Source organism: Tauraco erythrolophus, chromosome 11 (genome assembly GCF_009769465.1).
Source record: "Tauraco erythrolophus isolate bTauEry1 chromosome 11, bTauEry1.pri, whole genome shotgun sequence".
Lineage (NCBI taxonomy): Eukaryota > Metazoa > Chordata > Aves > Musophagiformes > Musophagidae > Tauraco > Tauraco erythrolophus.
Window position 1 is genome coordinate 15530355 of NC_141475.1, and position 16807 is coordinate 15547161.

A 16807-nucleotide genomic window follows, 5' to 3' on the forward strand; every position below is an offset into this window, starting at 1 on the left:
GGAGCACAGGGGGCCTTCGGGGACGCCTCGCGCAGCAGCGGCCCTTCCTGCGACAAACCGCGCGCGCCAGCAAGCGTCTCCAGTAAAACAGCGAAACGCCGTGCCCGTGCCAGGGCCCCTCGCGTGCCCGCGCCTCGCTCACGCCCGAGGACGCGCAGAAGCCCCGAAGGTGCGCGGGCACGAGCCCTGTGCACACGCACGAGCCCGCGTCTCAGCTGCCCGTGCGCGTGCGAAGGAGCCCCACTCGCGCCCCAGCGCCCCGCGGGCGGGCACGCTCCCGGTGCGCGCGCCGCCCCGCGCGCACGGCGGGGCACGGCAGCCGGGGGCTCGGCGGTCCGCCCGCCGCCAGGGGGCGCGGCCGGAGCGGGCCGAGGCGGCGGCGCGCGGCCCGCCCTCCCCGCGCCGGCGGTTCTGACGCGCGGCGGGGCGGGGCGGCGACGGAGGCCGGAAGCCGGCGGCGATGGAGGCGCCCTCGGTGCCGGCTGCCTCGACATCGAGCGCGGCGGGGCGCGGGCCCATCAAGGGCATCCTGAAGAAGGGCGGCGGCAAGCTGTCGGCGGGGGGAGCGGCGTCCGGGGCGCGGCGGGCCAGTCCGGCCCGCGATGAGGACGAGCACGGGTGAGGGCCGCGCCGAGCCCGGCCGGGGCCCCGGTCCCAGCGGGCCCACCCCTGCGGCCCCGCTGCCCCCAGCCGTCCCGCTCGTCCGGGGTCTCCAGCTGGCGATTTCTGGGCTCTCCCGTTTTTCAGGGCCGGTGTTCAGTGGGGTGAGCGGGTTCGTGGGTCGTTCCCGTGTGCGTCCCGCGCCGCGGCGGTCCTGGGGCACAGCTGCACACGCCGGTGGTGGTCCGGCAGCGGGAGCGCCCAGCTGAGGCTGGGGTAGAGCTCGGGGCAGGGGCTGTGCGCCTGGGTGGAGAAAGGGAGGGAGAAACTGTCGTCGGGCTCTTCCCGAGAGCTGAGGTGCTGCTTTGCTGTCCGTGGAATATTAGCAGAAGCGGTGTTATCTTCAAACGCTCGTTCGGAAAGACAAAGAGAAGGTTTTACAATGGCTATAAGGATAGTTTACAGTTTGGGAAATGTGTTTTGCTGTGGGAGACTTGTTCTCAGTCCTGTCCTCCAAGGCAGCTTATTTCTCTGTAACCAGAAATGTGTCCGTGGAAAGAGAACCTCTCCTGGGTTGGAACATAAGTAAGATGTGCTCTCGTTTTTTCAAGAGGAATCTGTAAAGATCTCACACTTGAGAATATACGCTGGCCATATGGTTTGTGTTTTGAATGACAAGAAAACCTTTGTTTAATTGTAACATGCTGAGTTAATCCAAATATGCAAGAAGTAGTTTTTAGCCAGCCAGCAGCTGTCCTTGGCCAGTGAGGATTCTTGCACTTTTCCTGATGTTAGCACCAAGTATGTGCTGCCTAACGTTCCTCTGAGACTCCATCACATTACGATGACCAGGGTTTGAGCTGAACTTGTATGTTTGTAAAATTACTTTTGGTGGTTTTCTTCATTTGGCACCTCACTCAGCACTGCAAGGAGAGAAATAATGATGAAATAAAATGGATGTGCAGGGTTTTTTTTTGTATTATAGTAGTATTCCTTTCCCTTCTGCCTAGGTAAGTCATAAGTATCGTCTAAAGTCAGCAGGTAGGAACGAAAAGTTTTTGGTTTGCTCTGTTGTGTGTGTTAGGTGCTCCTGCTTTCCAGGGAGAAGTTATTGCAGCTGAAGGAATGAGACAATGTTTTTGAAGGAGGTGAATGTAAGTAGCAATATGGTACACAAATGTGTTTTTTTTCCTGTTCTCTAGTTTTAGTATAATATAGCACAAAGTATTTGCTGCCAAACCAGACATGAAGTAAAACTGGCGATTGGTAGCACCTGTTTAATTTTCTGTAGTGTCTTTTGTACCATCTTGAAGAATGATCAGAAATTAGATTACAAACTGGTGTTCTGAATATATAGTATATTGGTTATAGTACACAGTAATTTCATGCAAAGCAGTTAAGTGGGCAGGAGTCCAGCTTCTATTTCCCATTTACCAATGTGAATCAATAAAGTCAATAAGATGAATTCTGAAATTGCCTTGCCAGTTAAAGGATTTTGGCTAAACCTGGCAGGCTGCGTTAGAAGACTTCCTGGAAAGATCAGTATACGGTATTTAAAGCTGGTTTGTGTGCAGATACTACTCTTGGTTGGCAACGCTTCAATAAATTAGTGTTACTTCTGACTCTCACACTTAAAAGAATGATAAGCAGTAGAGCTGTGATTTTCCTTGAAGATTAAAAATTAGTTTATAAATTCAGGTATCTGTTGTCTTCGTGCACCTCTATCAGCAGCCTCTCTGCTTATTTCTAATATGGAAATTCAGATCTGAATACCTTTAAAAATAGCTGCAGATGAAAGAGCTCATTGTGTCAGCTGTCATCTTTCAAAGCACTGTATTCAGCAGAGCTCTCATGTATTTGCATCGTTACTAACTTTGCACTGTTGTTAGTGATGGTAAAATTCTTTGGAAAACTTCCTTAATGAAAATACAATGCAAAAGGGAAGCTTGTGAAATTGGGACACAACTGGAATTACACCCTAAGAGCTAAGATAATGGTTTAATGGTAGATACATTCTTAGCATTCCTGGTGTACAGTATATTTTGCCTTAGTTCACTGGGCCTGCGAACGATCTGATCTGGAGTTTTACAAAATAAGTAACTCAGCATGTGTGTGTAAACAGCTGTGTTGGAATAGGCAGGGGAAGAGTCTGCTATGGCAGGAGCAAGAGGGGTGTGAGAGGTGTTCCTTCGAATAATTCTGCTGCAGATACTTCGTGCCTGTCAAGGTGCGGTCTCAAAATAAATGATTATATATATTTAAAGATGTGAGAGAATGCAAATGAGCACTTCTGAGATTTTTCTGAAAACAGATTTCATATTTCTGATTCTGACAGGATGTCGGGAAGCGTTTTCCTGTGATGGTCCTAAGCTCTGTCATTAACGTCATGCTGCTCAGGCATGCTGAAGCATGCTAAATTGGAGACAGTCGAGAGAGGCGTGTGTTTTTAGAGCACTTAGTTACTCTCCTGTGATGGCTTTTTACTCGGAGGGGTGAAGTGATGTGTTTGTCTGTTTGCCTCTAATGATATTTTTTTTCCTAGCTGAATTTTAAATTGAGCTTTGGGAGATGTTCCGCAGCCAGGCTTTTAGTGTTGGAATCGAGTTTAAAGAAAGGAATGTGAAAAACGAAACCACTAAAATCTTCCTCAGTCTTGTGTTGACGTGTTGCTGAATTGCTAGCTGTGGGCTGTCTAATTTCAAGAGCAGTGTATGCCAAAGAGATGCTTCTAAGGTTGCAAATATTATTATTAGGTATTGAGTTGTGAGCCCAGGCAATAAACCTTGGCGCGCTCTGGGCAGGTGCGGTGAACACAAAGCATATGATGAAGAGGAAATGTGACAGATGGCAGAAACTCCTAACTAAGCTCTCTGTCTTTATAGGGGCTGTGTACCACTGTTAGACTGCCATGGCTCGTAGAAATTCTTGTGCGCTCACTGTGTATCCGTGTGATCATCTTACGTCAGTCATAGATGAACTTTAAGCAGCCATTTGGCTGATGTTGAACTGGTCGTTTTTCAACTCCTAAATAAGTTTGCATGACTGGCGTTCCTAGATGAGAGCTCTTGCTTTGTCATCATGAAGCTCATGACTCTCCACCCTGCCAGAGCAGGCAGTCTGGCTCACGTGTTGTCTGCTTAGGTTGCAATCCTTGTGTTGCAGTTGGAACAGAACGACTGAACAGATCTGGAACCTCAGACAGGAGAGTTTGGCACTGGTTACTGTATGCCAAGGGGGTTAAGCTCACTTAATTTGTGTGCATTTCTGGAGTATAAATCTGGGGCATGTAGGATTCAGCATCAACTCCATCAGTGCTCTCCATAAATGTAAAATTTAGTTTGCCCTTGGAATTTTGCTTTATCAGTTTTGTTTTACACATAGCATTCCGCTCAAGAGCAGTTGTGTTATTGAGATTGAATATATTTTTCAAATTTGTTACTGGAATGGTCTGTATTTTTATAAGACTAGTTAAGTTAAAGTCTTCTCGCTCGCTACTCCCCTCCCCCCCCCCCCCCCCAGTCAAACAAAAAACCAACAAAACAAAAAAACAAACCCCCAAACCCAACAAAACAAACCCCCAAGACCAACAAAGCCCTCTAACATTTGCTTCCTTAAATAATGGTTTGCAACAATTCAGGAATTTGTTAATGCATAAGGTAACATTAAACAGTGGAATGATTTTACTATTCTAAAGTTACATTTCTTGATTTAGTCGAAGGGAAAGACCACCTCGTATGAAGCTTGTAGTAACCTTTTTAGAGACAATGTGGAATGTGGTGGGCTCTGTTGATTAAACATTTCTGTGGCTTTTAGATCAGTGGATGGGTGACTCTTCCTCTGGCTGTAAGGCAGTTGCTTTCCTTGTGGCTTACATATTTTGTCAGTCTGGGTGGGCTTTTGTTTATGCAAATATACATGAAATGAAAAATGATGCATTCTTTGGTTAATTGAGGAAATTCTAAATATTGTAACATCATTGGTGCCTGTCTGTAAAATGTGAAACTCCCTCGGCTTAATTACAGCTGTGAATCAGTTCTGGTTTATGAGTCCACTTTAGGATGACAAAAGCAGTATTAATAACCAGCTTGTTCAGTGCTATTTATTTTACTGCAGGAGATGATTTGTTGGTTGGTATTGCACTAATAATCACAGGTGCTCACTGAGCAGAGATGAGGTGGAAGTGATTTGGTTCTGTTGAAGCGTTGTGGGTTGTAGTAAGAGGAAGAATGATTTTACAGTAACTTGTAACAGGAGCAAGCAGTTAACGGGACAGTGATTGAACAAGACTGGAAGTCTTTTGAGAAAATACATGTATATGAATAAGAATACATTTATGGATCATTGAGTTTAGTTGTTGTGAATTGTTAGGGAAATTAAGCTGCACTGATGATTTGTCATGACTTAACTGAAGTATGTCTAGAAGAGGGTTTAATAGCGATACTTTGAACATGCCTGTGTATCATAACAATATTCTTTGTGTATAGTATGTAGTAGAGACCAAAAGACATTCTAAATATTCCTTTTCTGTGGCCAAACAGAACTAATTGTTTTTAGAATATAAGAAAATTTAACTTTGTTTTCTTATTTCAGTAAAAAATCCCAGAAGTGGGATGAAATGAACATCATAGCTACATACCACCCAGCAGGCAAAGATTATGGCTTGATGAAAATAGACGAGCCAAGTACTCCTTATCACAGGTAGGCTTGCTAAACTGATAGTAAATGATAGTAGTTTTACAGCAAAATTGACTTTGTAGATGATGCAGTATTTACTGTAGCTGATTGCCTAACAGACCGCGCGGCCCTGTTGGATCTATACAACATAGTCAGATTTACAAAGCTTCCAAGTAAAGGCTGATAGCTTAACTATCAAGGAGAACTGTCAAAAAAGAACAAGGTCAATTTTTAGAAGGTCTGTGCCTAGCAGGCTTTGAATGGAATAAGTAAGTTTAACTTGTATTCTTTTTTTTTTTCAATTAACATCCATGTACTAGAATATAAAGTTGTCATTCATATCAATATTTAAATTAGATTTGGGAAGTTTTTTAAATTATTAAAGGAGTCTTTTAATTGAGTGTTGTAAGGTTTAAACTGTTTAATCAAGCAAATTTTAAGCAGCCAATTATTGATAAAGGCTACTTTTTTTTTGCCTTCCAAGCATGGTAGGAGAAGATGATGAGGACGCAGTGAGCGACTCAGAATCAAATGAGCCCTTAAAAGCAGATGTATTGAGTAAAAAGTAAGTATTGTAATAGAAAATTGACTGAGAATTAAGATAATTTTCTCTTTTCTGGAGTAGTTTTCTTTTTGGAAAGGTGTTGCTGTTTTCTCTAGAAGTTAAATTTTTGCCGTGGTCAAATTAAGTAGATTCTGGTGTTTGATAGTGCCACTGACACTTAAAACCTCTTACAGGTTGTTAGTACATTAAATATGGCAAAAATAATGAACTAAGCAGTTCATGAGTGTTCTGAAATTTCATGTGGTTTAAATAATGAAGAACTTGCTGCTTCAGCATTTTGTACTGCATGTTTTATGTAGACTAGCAGCTGCCGCTGAAGGCAAAGGACCCAAAATTATAGCAAGGCAAGAGGAAAGCAGTGAGGAGGAGGAAGAGGATGAAGAATTAACACCTGAAGAACGAGGTAGGCATAAATTATTTTAGTTTGTGTTGTGTTTTTTTTTTCCTACAGATGGTTTCAGTTTTTCAGTAAGAAATAATGGGGAAGAAAAAGTACAATCTAATAGAAAGATGATGTCATTTGTAAATGGAGATATATGGTCTTTGATGGGTAAGTAAAAGATTGAATAAATGTGTTGTGGGAATTCCTCTTAAAAAAAACAGGTTTCTCCAATAAGAGGCTCTTCTGGTTTGAGGGTGAGGGAGTACTTCTTAATCCGAACATATTTTAGATAGATTTTACAATTCAATGAGTACCACTGCAATTAAGATGCTACTAATTGCTTGCAAACATACAGATTATTTTTCTGTTGTTTTGAAAGCAACTGGTATATGGATCCAGCAGGAAATCTACGTTTATTTCAAAGCAAATTGCATCTTCAACAGATATATTGTGTTATGTTAGCTTGGGCTAGAACATTTTGAGGAAACAGTCAAACAATAATACTTCTAAGGTTTCAGGTTTGCGTTATCTAGCTGTTGCTTCTCATCTTTCCTGGCCCCAACTTTGAGCATGTAACCTTACTGTTCTAAAAGAACAAAGAAACAGTGTTGGTGCTGCCAATAAGCAAAGTTTAATTTAATTGTAACGTGTTACTGCCAGACCTGCTAATGTTTAATAATGGAGCAAAGTTAGGCTTCAGGCCATGGGGAAAGTGGAAAATACCTTCTTCTACGTGTGGTAAATATAACTCTCATAATTAGCCTTTGGTAGCTTGCCAGGAGTCAAGTCGGACATCTGCAAAAGTGCATCTTCTATCCCACCAGTACATCTCAATTTGTCCTTAAGTTTACTTAGAAACAAGCCTTGCAAAACTTTGGAATTTCTTATGCTGTTACTAGATGCTTCTCTGGTTCAGACAGGCTCTTAGTTGAAGACAGGTTCTTTTAAAAGAAGTGCTGCAGCCTTTCCAGTCCATTAATTACTAGCCTTTTTGTAAATCAGACTTGTTTAAAAGAATGCTCCGCTGCTAGAAAATCATTTGAATTTGGTGATTACTTGATCATATAAACAATGGACTTTTGTAGGAATAAAGGTAGGAATAAAATTGACCTAGGAAGTAGATGGTGCCTCTCTGAAAAGGAAATAAGTTGGTTTGTTATTTTTTTAAAAAAAGAGAAGAAATAAATATTTGCATTTATGTGTTCACAGAGAAGAAGAAACAGTTTGAAATGAAGAGAAAAATGCACTACAATGAAGGACGAAATATCAAACTGGCAAGACAGCTCATTGCAAAGGAACTACGTGGTGAAGAGGAGGATGATGATGAGGATGAAGAAATGCAAGATGCTGCAGATGTAGAAACAATGAATACAGAAGCTACTGAACATGGTGAGTTACTGATGAATCAAAAAGCACGTTTAGGTACCGGTGGTCCTTTCAGCTGTTGGGAAGGGTATACCTTCAAGTGTGAGAATGAATGGAATGGAGGGTACAGCGTGTGTGCAATGCCCAGTGTGCAAAACTGCCTGCTGTCTGAATAGGAAGATTGGAAGCGTGGTACCAAACCCATCAGCATTGTTAAATAGCATGTGGGCTTTTGTTTGCTGTGGCACGACAGAAAAGCAAACACATCTGCTTCGTACTATTTCCCCAGCATAACTGATCTGAGTTGGCAGCCTTTTTCAAGGAGGAGTTGTCCTGTACAGAACACCTAAAGCTGTGACCATGTGGGAGAGCCTGGCCTTACGTCGTGGTTCCATTCCAGTTCTGCTCCCAAGCCATCCTGTAGCCAGCAATGGGAAACTAGCATGAATGCTTCCTCCCTGTTGAGAAGTGTATCTAACTTCCTGAGTAAGAACTACTCCCTATTTACTGTAATGTAAAACTGCTGTTAGGACTGCAGTACGCACTTGTCCTTAAGCAGTAATATTAATTTCTACAGTATGGAGTAAGACCCTCAGCTTTGCTTTTAGTGCAGCTAGTGGAAGAAAGTCTGGGACTTCTAGCTGGAGCTGTTTCTGGAACCTGCTTCAGGGCTGTCTCTTGATAGGAAACTCATAAAACTATAATAGAGGCTGACACCTTCTCTTTCATCTTTAAGCATCTCTCTGGGTGAAAAGGATAGACTGTGTAATAAAACTCTTTGATTTTTTTGTGGTGGCTGGCTGGTGAATAGCTAAAGCTGTTCACTACCCACCTCTGTGTGTAACATAACAGCACTTTGAACAAGTTTTTGGCATTTAAAAAATAGGCATCTGTTGCTCACGAGACTGATAGCAATGGAAGTCTGTAAGCCTCATTCTTCTGTTGCTGGACAAAGCTATGAGATGTCAGCAGTCTGCAGACTTGGGAAGATGCTGCATGGGTTTAACTTGGTTCACATTTGCTTTTCACAACCATGTGAACTAGGAACTCTTCTAAAATTAGTTTAAATTCCACGCAATAAAAAGGTGATTTGCAAAGTTTCATGTTTTTAAATTCTGTGGATTGTACACTTTAGTCCCATTATTTATTACAGGACTAATGCCTTCATAATTGCTCTGAAAGGGTCGTTTGGTATGTGTCTGAGACCCATTAATGAAATGACTTTATCTAGTAACTTACCATATGCCTTAAAATGGCTATTTACTAGAACTTCCCTCTCCAGGGGAAAGGAGAGCTCCAATAGGCAACCTTATGACCTTTCTCCATGGCTTGAAGCTGCCATCTCTCTGCTCTCTGATGTAAACCAGAGGCAACTCCGCTCCACAGCTGCATTCGCCAGTGGAAAGAAGGCAGACCTTTGCAGCATTTTTCCATCTCTGTTGTTGAAGTCCATTTTCCACCTTGCCTCATAACCAGCTTCAGAGCCACAACTGGTAATTATCAATTTTAGACTGCTCATGGCCAATAGAGTCCATAAATGTAACTGTTTGCCAGTTTATCAACTCGTTAACTAACTGGTTCACTTCCACACTGTGGCATATAGAAATACTTTCCATTAACTTGATGTAGTTCTTAATTCTTCATTTTTGCTTTGTATAATTCTGCTTAACAAACCTTGCTGTTTCATTATCTCCTAATCTCTACATCAACCATCACAGCTTTTGGTCTCTCTACTTGATCAGTTCTTCTGAGGTTAAGTACTGGTCTCACGTTGGTAACAGCTAGTGAATTGAATGCCCTCAGACTAATTGTGTGTGATTCTTTGTAGCAGGATTGGTGAAAGGATGATGGAATATGGTCAAAACTATTAATAAACTTCTCCGTTTCCTGCTACTACCCATGTTTTAAGAAATTCCTGTATCGAGAAGATAAACACAGCAACATAGCAGTGTTAAAGTAACGTCAAGGTTTTACTGAAATAACTTTTTTGAAATGGTATCTCTTGATCACTCTCTCATCTATATTCTCAGGGCACAAAATAATCTCCTTACTCATAAATGTTAATTAAACAGATATTAGAGCTGCAGAATGTTTCTCAAATAGCTCGTTTTAACACTCGCCACTTGGGTTCTTTGCTAGTCTCTGCTTTTGGTCATGCCAGGCTTTTGGTTGTATTAGGCAATTGTGTATTTAAAACTGTATTTCAGTTTGGTTGTTTCCTTCATGGAAGTGGATCAAAATGCTATTAATATTCTCATTCCTGAGATTCCCCTGTTAGGACTGTAAGCATGTGGAAAGATTATTCATCTGGATAGCTTTTCATGAGCTCTTCGACTTCAAATTGTTGTATTTTAAAGTGCTTTTTTACAGGCCAGAAAAGGAGGGTTTTCTTTACTCAGTGTATTGGGTGATGCAGGAGCTGATCTTTGTGATGGCTTATTTTGGCTGCACTCTACATCAAACTAACAGCTCTGACACTTGCTTTTAACTTCAAAGGAAATGTCTGTCTTCTACATGTTGTATTGTAGCTACATTTTGATAATTTCTTCCACTCAACGTCAGTTCTTCCGAAGTTACAGAGATCATCTGGTGATGTGGCTACCACTCACCTTTATTTACAGAGACTGTAAATCCATGTAAGTGAGAGCTGGTATGCAGTGTGTTTTTATTCCAGTAGAACAATATGACTTCTGTAGTACTGATGATCATTCCAGGTGAAGATGTGCCATAAGAGGCATTTCTCAGTGGTCTGTTGTGACTCTAGGGCTCCACTGGCTCGTGGGTTGTTTTTCAGGCAATTTGAGACCCTCTTCTCACTTGGAGTTTTTTTGTCCATGAAGTTCCCTTAAAGGTTCTGTGCTTCACTTACCCGATGCTCGTTTCTACCCACTAATCCTGTCTAGTTTGTATTTGAGTAAAACTAACAGTGCTTTTCTAATCTCTACACTCTCCTTTTGAAGAAGGGGCTAAAGACTTAGGTTTTTGAGAAGGCTTCTGTCAGATACCACCGGGTCTGCTAATGAGTTGCCCTTCTTGGTTACAGACTGAGATTTCTTGCTGATTGAAATGAAGATGGCCAGTCCAGTCAGTGATGGTGAGAACTGTTTGGATATTTTTGCCCCTGTCTTCATTGTGGGCTACCAAGTGTTTTAAGTGGATGGGTCATTCCTTTCTTGCCTCAAGCAGCTGTAACTTATCCCATGCATATGGATTCTGGCAGCCAAGGTTTTTGGTGGAAAAGAAAGTTCAAGTTGTAATAGACTGCATTAGGATTGCTTGCCTTTCAGTTTTGTCTGGAATTTCTCTGACTGCTCCCTATTTATGACTCAATGAACAACGTAAATAGACTTTGCCAGCAAACTAGTGACCTTTGTTCCTCTCCACAAGGATTCCCGATGTAGGCAGATTTAAACGTGATGATTTCAATGCAGGCCTGTCTTTACTTCTGCTACACAAAAGTATCACCTACAAGGGTGTGATCTGTAGCAGTTCAATTGAGAAGCAGTAAAACTATTGTTCTCTCCTCATGGTTGGTTTAGCTGCTCAGATACTGCTGATCAGCTTCGCTGTCAGCTGACTGGGTGTGCGCTTCTGGCCTTTGGGAGGTACAGAACGAATTGTGTTCTCTGAACCTCGGTGAGCATCGCCCTGAAGATGAGTAAGGGGGAAGGCTGGGAGCACACACAATCCGTTCTGCTTGTCGGCTGTGCGAGTCGCTGGTTAAACTGCGCTCCTACCAAGTGTAACTCGTGCCAAAGCCTAACTGGCCTTTTTTAGCAAAGATTACTGCCTGGATGTGTTTTTTTTCTGATCTTTGCTTTATGTTGCTCAATTTTCAGGTGCATATATAATTTTTTTTTGAGAGATATATATAGAGAGAGGGCTTTTTCATATGTAAAGCACTAATGGGAAGGAGCTTTCTCAGATTTATTGCAGTTCTTTGGCTCAAAACCAGGAGTTTAACGACTTCTGGAAAAACACAACAAGCTGTGCTCCTTCATTTATAAGCTTGTTTTGTTTTGAATTGTCTCATCTGGAATTGAAATTTGACCTGAAAAGTACTATGTTTGCTCGTGTTTCAGGAACCTCATACGTTAGTTCTGCAAATTGATCTCTCTCTGAATTGAACTCCTGGCTTGCATCCTCTCAGTTCCAGGGGTGGTGAGCATTCAGTGCTTGGCATACTGAACAATGGTGTTAGGAATTTCTTCAGAACATGGCAGTGAAATAACTATTTCGGAATTTTCTGCACTCTCAAACTAAAAGCTTGTAATTTGCTAAAATGGGCTGGCAAACATTACCTCTGGAGAAGCAAAGATGATTTCAAGAGGATATTTGTGTTTATTTTTGAAAATATTCAATGAGTGTGAAGAGTTATCTGTTTTTTTTTTTTTTGTAATCTTTCTTACGCAGCACATGATACTCGTGACCAGCTGGAAAGTAGAGCACACAGCATAGAAGAAATCTGTCCAGAACTGTAACTGCTTGTCAAAGACACAAATATAAACATCGCTTCGTGTTTTTTGCCATTAAGGCTCTTAAATATTGAGAAGCATATCAGTTACAATGTTGTATTGCCAAGAATGTTAATTTTAGACTTGTCCATTAGGCAGAAAGAACTGTCTAATTGATTATTCTTGTGCCTAGTATTTCATGGAGAATACTGCTTCATAATCTGTTCAACCAGAATGGCATTCCCTCTGTGTAAAATGCTGATTATCTTGCGTAATGTGCTGTTACTCTTCATGCTTTGAAACAGACAGCATCTTTTGGTTTTTCACTATTTATTTGACAGTGCTCTACATGCGGTATCTCTTATGGAAAGGCTTGGGATTCAAGAGCCAAACGGTACAGCATATATCAGATTGACATGCAAGCTATTTATCAGATGTGTTAAGCAGTTTAAAAAGGGATATTTAAGTCTTACAACTTTTTTGTAAAATGTTGACCTGTTAATCTAGATTTCGATACGTTATTACCTGTACTTTCCCAGTCTTTAGAAGAGCTGTATTACTTTTTTTGATAGTGCTGTTCAGAATCAGTTGTCAGTTTCTGACTAAGGCAGTACAAATGTCTGGTGGAGGGAATGTTTAACACTGGAAATGTTCTAACTTGAACTTTGCATTTAATTGTCACTGTCTTGTCCATCGGGACTGGATGTTTTGTGGAGCTCTGGCTTATCATGAGAACATGGAAGTTTCCTTCTACTTTTCTCTTAAAACCACATGCACTGTCACTCTTCTGGCTTGTTTCAAACTTTTGGTTGTTTCTAGTTGCATGAAGAGGCTTGTGCTACTAGCATCTGAGGAAAAACACCCAAGAGCAAATCCACATCAGGGCTGTGAAGATGAGTTGAGGCTCTGGCCTTCTTCATGTAAGGATAACTGCTGCAGATCTTCTATTCATTTGGGGTTGGTAACTTGCATACTGAAAACCACTGGTCTAAATCTTCCTGTATCCATTGCAACTTACAGCAGCTGCTTTTGTAAAATGAAGGCTGTTTGGAATAGAAGGGAAACTGCCTAATTCAAATACTTGTTTACAGTGTGGTTGTATAGCCCCTGTAGAGGGGGATTTTGAACCTCTAAATTGCTGTAAACAACTTCCCACTCAATGGAATTGACTGGTGAATGTTCCAGTGTTGAGAGTAGTTCCTGGGTTTTATTACACAAATGAAGTATACACTTAAGCTTTAGCTTGGTTATGGACTACAGTGTATATCTTAATTTAGATCTGAATTTGATATGTTGCAAAAATCCATATAATTATATGGATCTATTTTAAAATGTCTTTTTGTCCACTGTATATGTGAAGTTTGAATAAAGGAATGAAAGTTATTTTACAGTTACATGCATTCTCAAGTGTGAGCTTTCATGAAATCCCAGAGAGATTGAGAGTGAATAAGGCAATAGGATGCGGTCCTTTGAAAGATTAATACAAGAATAATTCATTAGAATGGGTGAGTTGCCAAAGACACCTGTGAGTTGTGCTAACTGGGTGTTGCAGTGTGCCTTTCCCAACTATCCTCTCCTTAGTAGATAACAGGGTTGTCAGTTGTGGGATATTTAGTCTTAACGAGGGCCTGAATCAGGACTGATAGTGTCATTTCACGAGAAGAGTTGAACTCTCGATTCAGTCCAGTGTGGTGACATTAATTTTCAATATGGAGAATACTATTTCTTCTTGTTTCAGATGTGGTCACTTCTGTAGAATAAACAGAGGCAAAGAGTAAGTAGGCATTTAGATACTTCTGACGCCTCAAGTCACTTACTGTAGCTTTAAATCTGGCTCCCAAGAATAGGATTTCAAAACAGTTTGCACCCTTCGTATACCAGCTTGCAATGTTCAGACTGTGGGAATGTCTGCACCGACCTGTATTTCAAACTGGCCTGGTCTGCCTCAGCTGAGCCTACTGAGAGAGTGTCAGCACTCAGGAAAGCTGTGTTACTTTGACTGGAGCATCAATAGGTCGAGACTTGACCCATGGGTTTGGGTAATGCAGATGTCTCCTGCGATGCTGTAAAACAGATTACTTGTACTTTGTGTTAAGTACAAGTGGGTACTTTGTACCCACAGTCAAGGCAGAATCCATCAGAAGCAGCTCTTACATGCCATGATGTCCTGCTTTCCTTCCTCTCACACTTTGTGTCCAAGACCTCATTTTCCTTTTGGTGCTCAGCAGGGGTACTTTGTACCCTACAATGCCCGCAAAGCATTTTGTTTAAGAAACAAAAAAAAACTTTGCTAGCTTCCAGTAAAGACCTCTCCTGTAATGGTTTCCAAAATCCTGGATGAAGTAGTTATGTACCTTTGAGGGAGGTATAGTATACGTAAATCTGGGAAGATGGTTTTCAATGAACCTCAGAATGTATAGTAGGTCCCTTCGTAAGTCAGATGATTTTGAGCTGTCTGGGTGATCTCCCTTTTTCTGTGCCACCAAACCCCCAAATTTTAGTCAGATGCCATTTTGAACTGGTACTGGTTTTAGTTATGGGTTTTATTAAAAGCTTTGTTCTCCTCTTAATGCTCTACAGTGCTAGCAAAAATTCTTTTTGTGCTTCTTCATCTTGCTCACCTGAAGTGCAACCTGATGTAGGTGACGCTGCTTTTAACTGAAAGGCTGGTTTATTTGACTTTATCCAGGCTTACACCTTCATGCATTTTAAAAGCTAAAATAGGCAAGTTTACTTTGCAGTAACAAGAGATACTCTACATAGCTTTCTGTACAAAGGGATGTCCAATTTCCTTCTATTGTGGAAATTTCAATTATAGTTCTCTGCTGAATGGAGACAAGAGAAGAAATGACTTTTCTCTTTACATTTGATGGACACTTAGCTTGCCTGCAAGTCTTAATCCTGGGGTGCACATGGTAAAGGCTCATTAGTAGAGTAACGAGTGGAGTAAAGAGGAAGCAAAAGACATGCAGCCCTTACTAGTGTGGACAGTGAGCTCCACAGCATTGTAATTGTGAAGCTTCTCGCACAGGTTTAAGTCCTCAAGCTGCATCCTGTTCAGAGAAAATATTTTCAATATGCTTCCCATAGGAAGATCACTTGCACTTAAAAGCCTTAACTCTGTGTCTGTTTCTGTCCTTAAATGTTTCTTTCACACTGAGTTCTATACACTTCATGGAAACTGCAAGTATTTTTTCCACAGCTGGCTGTCTCCTGTTTAATTTCTTCACCTTACCAGAACTTTTTGTTTCTGTAACATGCTTTTTGTGGTGTTTACTATGATACCACCTCACAAATGTAATTATTCTCTTTGAAACCAGTGTTAAGTGTCACAACATAAATAAAACCATTGTTTTCATTACTGCCTTACGGTACTGATACTAGATGTATTGGTTTGACTTCTTGGAGCTTTTTGGAAGAAACCAGCAACTACTGTCAAGTTTGCAGGTGTATTTATAGATGAATACTTAAACCAATATTGCCATTTCCTCACCACTGCAAATGAGGAAGTACTCTCTAGTGTAGCTTTGATAGACATTAGTCTGTACACACTTTCAGATTTTGCGGTTGCTTGGCTGCCTAGACGTGAGGGTAGATCTGGGAACCAGAATCATGAATTGAAGACAGCAGCATCACAGAAAAGGCTGCATTTTTCAAGGTAATTTTCTTTGTGTATTGTAGCATTAAAGCAAGACTGGTCCGTCTGTTCATGGTCAGCATTGAGTAACCACTCACTAGCATTGAGTAATGGAAAATGACTAACTACTCCTTAGGAAGTAAAACTGTATTCAAAACAAAAGAGAGCTGGGCCCTCTTCAAGTGCACACTTTAGTTGAAAAGTGGATTTCACAACATAAACGCAGCCTAAGTGATACAAAAATTTCTTAACTTGCCAATTTCTGCGTGGGACAGCTCACAAAAATACACCATTGTTGCATCTGTGTAACTTGTTGTGTGGATCTGATGTTACACCGGTCTTAAAAGAAGAAAAAAAGCCTGTAAACCCTAGACCACAACTGACTGAACCAAAAAGCTTCCCTTTGCTTCTGTGAAAGGACACCTTAACACAGGAAGGGACAGTAAGGGTACGGCAGGCATTCAACTGTTCAGAAAGAAGTCTCATGTTCCCTCCATCCTTCCATGTTGACTGTTTCTCCTTGTGAGACTGAAAGGAAGTGGAGGGAGACAAAATGGGTGGGATAAGAAAAAGGGAAAAGGATAAAAAAAAATAGAAGCAGCTTGGTGCAGGTGATGAGACATGGGAGAGGTGGATGGGGTGAAGACTGCAGAGGGTGAGCAGGCTCCCTAGGAGCAGGTATGGCTCCCACTCTCATGGAGGAGCTGAGAGTGAATGTCATCAACTCACGTCAGCTTCCCAGCACGACATCTGCGTAACTGCAGGACAGAGCCTGTGACTTGGTGTAATATTGCTTCCTCTTGGCCAAGTTTAACTTGAAGAGTAACTTGGACTCCTCTGTCACTGCCTTTGAGGATGAGTGGGCATGGCTGCCGCTCCTTTGTGTTTGTCATTTTTACATCTGGGAACAGTAAGCAGTGCCGAACTTGTTAAAGCTCTTTTTCTGTTTTCTCTGAAGGGTTCAGAAATCTACAGTGTTCTGCAGCCCTTCACTGCCAAGTGGGAGAGGACCAACACGGTCCTTTTCATTCCATAATGCAGCCCTTCTGCTGCCTGAAAACCTTCAGGAAGTACGCTCGGGCAAAGTTCGTACAAACTCCGAGCACGCACGGCTGACGGTCGCTGTGCAG

At 41.7% G+C, this 16807-nt stretch overlaps 1 protein-coding gene across 4 annotated transcripts; it reads left to right on the top strand.

Annotated features, from left to right (window-relative positions):
* Positions 1-460: 460 nt before the first annotated feature.
* PPP1R2 (protein phosphatase 1 regulatory inhibitor subunit 2) lies at positions 461-15418 on the top strand. 4 transcript variants are annotated; one of them, XR_015222404.1, is made up of 8 exons: positions 461-618; positions 5191-5298; positions 5759-5839; positions 6139-6242; positions 7431-7610; positions 8869-9079; positions 10630-10680; positions 12000-12034. XR_015222404.1 is itself a non-coding variant. In XM_086618278.1 (6 exons), the coding sequence occupies exons 1-6, from the start codon at positions 461-463 to the stop codon at positions 12065-12067; spliced, it is 699 nt and encodes a 232-aa protein (XP_086474404.1). In that variant the 3' UTR covers positions 12068-15418. The 4 variants fall into 4 exon arrangements, 2 of the variants coding, with proteins under 2 accessions (XP_086474404.1, XP_086474403.1); XR_015222403.1 differs by having other exon boundaries at positions 10630-12041; XM_086618278.1 differs by lacking the exons at positions 8869-9079; positions 10630-10680 and having other exon boundaries at positions 12000-15418.
* Positions 15419-16807: the final 1389 nt, after the last annotated feature.